We start from the raw sequence: 6,539 nt of genomic DNA, 5'->3' as shown, positions 1-6,539 counted from the left end.
TTGTTGTTAGATTACTTAAAATTATTTTGATTATTTTTCAACTTCTCCCGCCTCGAGAGGATAAGCATTAATTTTTCAAATTATTAAATATAAATATAATTTATTTTTAATTTTAAAAAAGTTGTAATTTATTAAATTTTACAAACAAAAACACAGCCCCCTCACCAGACAAATATTCAGGTTCAAGGAGCCAATTTCATTGTGAGCGACCCGGATACATTGCTTAGAATCAAATGCAGTACCGACGGTGTCAGATCTTTATTTAGATAATTTCACATGAATAGGAAATTTGAATTTATAATTCCACAAACACAATCATAATCATCATCTCATTTATTGCTGACAAAATTATTTTTTTCTCCAAATATCATCTACGGATTTTCTGAAGATACTGAATATTGGCCTTGACCACATTTAAAAGTTGAATATTCCCCAAAAGATACGCGGATGAATACATTATCCTCGTTCTCAATTCCGAAGCATGTAAATAGCTGGCAAATAAAGAAAAAGGACAGCAAAATACCGACAAGGTAAGTTCATTAGAACATGACTGGCAATATGGCTTCACCCTCATCTTACTTTTGTAGACCACATTGCCCTAGGACAGGATGCACAAAAGTCCACTACAGATGATGATCTCATAATCTTAGGTCCTAGAATACAATCTGACGATGGAACACTTCATGCATGCATTTCAAGCACGCAGCGCAGGCATCCCCCTTCATGCATCAAATCAAAGGCCTTACTGATATCCCACAAAGTCATCGTGGGCGTTATGTATACTCGCCTGCCTTGATTTCCTGCAACATTGACAGAAAGTCACTACATGCGTCTTTCTAATAATGCTGCATCAGTGTGTGACCACCTGACCCAACGATCAGTATCCGGGCAATTCTGTTGTCAGTATTGAAACAGACAGCAATAGTTCTTTTCTGAAAAAAGAGCAGTTATTACGTGAAGCTTTTTGGAGAGGAATGTAAATGTACAGCACCTTCTTCGTGTACTTGTCAACAAGCCATGGTACTTGAGAGCGGCTCTTGAATCCACCGAAGGCAGTTCCCTTCCAGACACGCCCAGTAGATATCTGCTGACCAGAAGCTGCTACACCCACAATGACTGATGTCCCCCAAGTCCCAACCCTATGGCATCCGCATATACAGTCAAAGGATTCAGATCTACTCAGTTATAATCTGAACGACAATGAGGAACTTGCCTACTGTAAGATTTAGAAACAAGCGACACAACGTAGACACTTGAGAAGTTTATTCAGATGTGGTACCTTAGACAAGGATCTTTAATACGATAAGAAGTTTTAGTTCAAGGATTCTGGCAGAGAATGCAAATAGAATTAACAGGTACAGGAGATTTTGATGTGGGCTCTTATCAGAATATCCAGTTAAACTATTGATCAAAATTGCAAGCTTAGCACCCCATGAAAGTGCAGGGAAAATTATAAAGCACTGGATGATATCTCACCTTATGACAACATTCTAGAGCAGCCCTCATGACAGAAATATTTCCAATGCATTCAAAGCTGTAATCAACATCACCATCAGTGAGGCCGATGATGACTTGTTGCATTGGTTTATCATGGTCTTTTGGGTTCACAAAATCAGTGACTCCAAAATTCTTAGCCGCAAATGGTTTGCAAACAAATTAATAGGACTATCAAAGTATTGAGTCAGATATGATAGTCTAGTAATGAAAAATCTTATCAATATAGTCTGAATTTTAATACTTCACTAATTTTGGAATAACTTGAGCTGTGCTTCATTTTCATATTTGCAAATTAATGATAATGATATCCAAAAAATTAGTGGAGTGTTTTCTTCAAAAAATTAACAATGTGTTGCTACCTGTAGCTAAAAAGTATGATAACAAAGATATTGATGTGCTGACCAGAGGAATAAGATCGGAAGTCAGCTGACTTCCCATTTATGGTGCGTGCAATGACCAATTAGTTGGATGCATTAATATTGCTTTTCATTGGGAAATTACAGCAATCGTGTTCAACTTTGCCTTAAATTTGAACCTCAGAGACTACTGCCCTCCTCTATGATAAACATGTTCTGTCGACTGGACTCTTTTAAAGTCTTAAGGGAATCTTGGAGCGTTGCAAAATTCCACCCCAGTTGCTCGAGAAAAAATAGTCTTTATTTTTTTGGCTCCATGGATCTTTGAGGATAGGTGGCAGGGAGCTTCTGTTACTCAGTTTTCTTTTGTAGGAACCAGGCACCAATTTAGAAGAAATCAAGTATAACAATAGAAAAAAGTGTGCCAGCATTAGACAAGGATACAAGGCATCTGACTTGCGAATTGTAGAAATTTAGATGCAGGCACATGACTGTACACATCTAAACAACAGAAATCAGCTTGATTACGTAATTTGACTGACAGGGTCACCAAGAACTAGAACATCGTCATATCTATAACCATCTGGCACAGCATGTGCACAAAGTAACGGACTATTTAGAAAATTGCACCATTTTATAGAAAAACTAACAACAGCTATACTTTCTCAAGGATGGATAGCAAATACCGGTATCAAACTTTTTGCCGTCAATATCTACACCAATAATACGAGAAGCACCAGCTGCTTTTGCCCCTTCAGCTACCTACCAAAAGAAGATTTTAACATTTATCAAAAGATGGCCAGGCTTATTACTGTAAAAAGCATTTAAGATATGATTAATTCAACAGCTTACTGCAAGCCCAACAATGCCGAGGCCAAAAATAGCAACAGTGGAACCTGATTCTACCTTTGCTGCATTCCATACTGCTCCAAGACCTGTAATAAAAGGAATGATGATAAAGAAAAACAACAGTAGCTAAAAAAACAGTAAGTACATTATTGAATTAACAAAAGGTAATAATTCATGGTGGACTTAGCCACAACCTATGCCTCCTTTGGGGAGGTCATGGGTCAGAAATCCTAGAAGTGGTGTCCGAGATTTTGACCACCACTACAATGTCATGGATGTCAGAATAGCGGCGCAGGGAAAACATCGCACTGGTGCATCTAATAAGGGTGCAGATGGTGCAATGGCTGCAGTCAGCGCAAATGGTGCAATGATGTAGCGGCGCGGGTGCGTCGTGGAATGCATAGTTGGAGTTGCTGGCATTTCTGTTGGTGTTATGTGCCCAGTCCATGAAATGATTGGCCAACATAACCTGCTTGCATGGTGCCGGCATGCCCAACTGAAAAAATAAAAAATGAAGAAATAAAATACCAGTAGTAGAATACCATTAGTTATGTCAAATTATTAACCATCATCTAAGGTTTTTGTTTGCCCCCAAACACTCGTATATGTCTGTATAGAATTATGAATTGCACATTACATTTAACACCACCACCATAATGGCGGCACACGTATAGAATAAATTTATGCCAGAATCATGAACATTTCTCTAGAAGAAGGAGCTATCAGAAAGTAGTATGAAATATTGATATTTTCAAGCGAAAAAGAAGAAGAAAGAAAATGCCCTCTCCATGTTTTTACAATACATGCAATGTTGGAGGAGTCCCCTACCATCACACCATGGCTTTGCCCCTTTTCAATGTCGCCATGCTAACTGGATATGGTAAAAAGTTCAATTCAAAAAACAAACCTACATGAAAGGTATGTCACTAAAATAAAGGGATAAAATGTTCCTTAAAAACTTTCCTGATAATTATAGAAATAATAATCATGGTGGATCACAATGCTAGCGATAACATCATTTACCATCTAATGGCTTTAATCTAATTGTCCAACAAAGCATACATTTGGGAGGCATAAAGAAGAATGGAAACATAATGCTGGTAATGGAATGATGGAAGACATGAAGTATCATTATTTCAAGTATGCAGCATCTCTAACATGCTAGACCACGATATCCAGGGAAAATCAAAGTTATCTCGTTGAAAATGGTAGAAGCTGACGTACAAACGCCATCCCCAAAACTTGATAATCAAAATTATTGATCTAAATAAACAATGCACGTATATTACATCATAACTTTACCTGTAGAAACACCACAACCAAGCAGACAGACCTTCTCCAGAGGAGCCTGGGGATCAATTTTCGCAACACTAACATCATGCACAACTGTATATTGGCTGAAAGTTGATGTCCCCATGAAATGATAAATAGGTTTCCCATTTATAGAGAACTGACTCTTGCGGTCATTCATCATAACACCAACACCAGTAGCTGCACGAACTTTACCGCAGAGATTTGTCTTTCCAGACTTACAAAATTTACATTCTCTGCATTCTGCTCGGTAACAAGGAATAACATGATCTCCAGGTTGAACTTCAGTCACTCCTTCACCAACACTCTCAACAATCCTGTATAAGGGAATATTGATGATCAATGACTTAGTTATGACAAGTTAAAAATCATTTATATGATATAACAACTGCTCACCCTGCAGCCTCATGGCCAAGGATGCAAGGAAAGAGACCCTCAGGATCCTGCAGAGCCAATAAGTTGTATATCAGGCCAGGTAGTAAAAAGTTTCAATTAAACAGGTTTTGAGAAGAGAACAAACAAACATAATTAGATATTAGTATCGCTTCAGTAAAAAGAGCTCTTAAGGATTGAAAACATATATATAGATCTCTAATGCTTCATACATGTTTAACCAAACCAATCCATCTATCGCAGAAAGTATATAACTTTCCTACCTTCCATCTTAGACATCAAAGAAGTAAACAAAGCGTCCGCAAAAGAAAAATGGGGAACAGAAACCAATGCATTTTCCAATGAAGCATGCTTATAGTGCACAAATCAAACTGTTTATAGTGCTGTTTTTAAACTGGGTTCAAAGATAAAGAAATACATGGATCCATAGTTGCTAAGAGCGAAAAGCTGTTCTTCTATCTTATATTTCATTTCAGTTTTCCTGATGAACTCTAAATGAATGCACATTCTTGTTTATAGCCAAAAGTACCAATTCTAGAAACAAGGGCGCACGCGCATATAAACAAAAATTGAAACACAAACTTCTTCATGAAATGCAAATCATGAAGAACATATGACATAAAACACCCTAATTCTTGAGGAGAGAGAGGAACAGAGCCTTATGAGCTCTGGCATAAGGTAGCAAGGCCGGAGCTCGGATCTTACTGGCGAACGCAAGGACTTCTTACGAAGATCTAAAAATCTAGATCTCATTGATTAATTAAAGTGAAAGAAGCATTAAAAAAAAAACGAGGACGACCTAACATCAGCAGCAGTGGCAACCGTTGAAGATAACATCAGATGGCGAAAAGATATATCAGTAGTAATAAACCCTAGCCAAGCGACGGGCAAATTTAACAGAAACCTAGAAATCTTGGTGTGATAACAAAATGAAAGAAGAAAAGAAAGAGATATAAGGTGAGATAAAGGATGCAATCATGGACCTTGCCGCTCCAGGTGTAGGCGTCGGTGTGGCAGAGAGCGGTGAAGAAGATCTTGATCCTGACCTCCCCAGCCTGCGGCGGCGCCACCTGCACGTCCTCGATCGACAGCGGCTTGTTCGCCTCCCACGCCATCGCCGCTGTTGTTTTCCATTCCCATTATTATGAATATAAAAAAATGGAAAAAGAAATAAAGCAAATAATGCGCCTACAAGAATGATCGAAGAGAAAAAAGAAACCCTAGATCTGAAATCCAGATCGACAGATAGAGCAAAATTGATTTAGGATAGATTTCCTGTGACATTCTTGATTTCCATTCTACTTCTTTACCTTTGCAGGTGATGACCTGACCCTGAGTTGCCGCCATGAGAGAGAGCTTTTAGCTTCTAATCTGGTCGCTTTCTTATCTCTTTCTATTCCTTCCTCTCTCGTCCTCGCGCTCGCCGTCCGCTCCGCTCTCGCTGGACCTTTTTCTTTTCTTTTTTTTTTTTTTTTTTTTTTGAAAGGGACAAGCCCACCCTGGCAGTCCCTACTGGATCCCATCCCATCGGAAGAATGTTCGATTCGGACAAAAATGATCGTATGTTGGACACCCCGATTATTTTTACTCATACCTCTCCATCTGTTGGCCCGGCTCGATTACTCTTCTGGACACCGGCACGAATACTACGTGTGAGTACGTCATATCTGGCACCACCGAAGCTACTAGCAGAGCGATACGCTCTTTCAGACCCCGTATTCGAGCAGGAAGCATCCGGTCTCCATAATTTAATCGATGCCCGTGCATTTCGAACTCGAAATTACTTGATTAGAAGTAAGGCTACACTCCCACCTCAGTGGGTCTAGCAGAGCGATACGCTTTTTCAGACCCCGTGTTCGAGGAGGAAGCATCCGGTCTCCATAATTTAATCGATGTCCCTGCATTTCAAACTCGAAACTACTTAATTGGAAGTAAGGCTACACTCCCACTAGGCTGTCACCTCAGTGGGATCCCTTTCCAGAAGTGGCCTTGGCGAGGGTGCAATTAAAAGAGGGGCGAGCTGGGGTGGGATCTTAACACTGGCAGGTGAGCGGTGAGCTTATGCATCCAGCCCACCATTGGTCCACCCGCCCTTCGCAGTAATGAGTAAAAATCATTGCATTTGGTCAGTTT

General features: G+C 39.5%; 1 protein-coding gene across 2 annotated transcripts; it reads right to left on the bottom strand.

The window, feature by feature from the left end:
• Positions 1-351: 351 nt before the first annotated feature.
• LOC103723752 (alcohol dehydrogenase class-3) lies at positions 352-5,857 on the bottom strand. 2 transcript variants are annotated; one of them, XM_039115309.1, is made up of 8 exons: positions 5,717-5,857; positions 5,390-5,526; positions 4,410-4,456; positions 4,005-4,330; positions 2,706-2,788; positions 2,540-2,615; positions 992-1,139; positions 352-800 (listed from the first exon to the last, which is right to left on the bottom strand). In XM_039115309.1, the coding sequence occupies exons 1-7, from the start codon at positions 5,751-5,753 to the stop codon at positions 1,102-1,104; spliced, it is 744 nt and encodes a 247-aa protein (XP_038971237.1). In that variant the 5' UTR covers positions 5,754-5,857; the 3' UTR covers positions 352-800; positions 992-1,101. The 2 variants fall into 2 exon arrangements, with proteins under 2 accessions (XP_038971237.1, XP_038971238.1); XM_039115310.1 differs by lacking the exon at positions 352-800 and adding an exon at positions 2,897-3,198 and having other exon boundaries at positions 1,005-1,139.
• Positions 5,858-6,539: the final 682 nt, after the last annotated feature.

Source organism: Phoenix dactylifera, chromosome 18 (genome assembly GCF_009389715.1).
Source record: "Phoenix dactylifera cultivar Barhee BC4 chromosome 18, palm_55x_up_171113_PBpolish2nd_filt_p, whole genome shotgun sequence".
Classification (NCBI taxonomy): Eukaryota; Viridiplantae; Streptophyta; class Magnoliopsida; order Arecales; family Arecaceae; genus Phoenix; species Phoenix dactylifera.
This window is presented reverse-complemented; position numbering and strand designations above follow the sequence as displayed.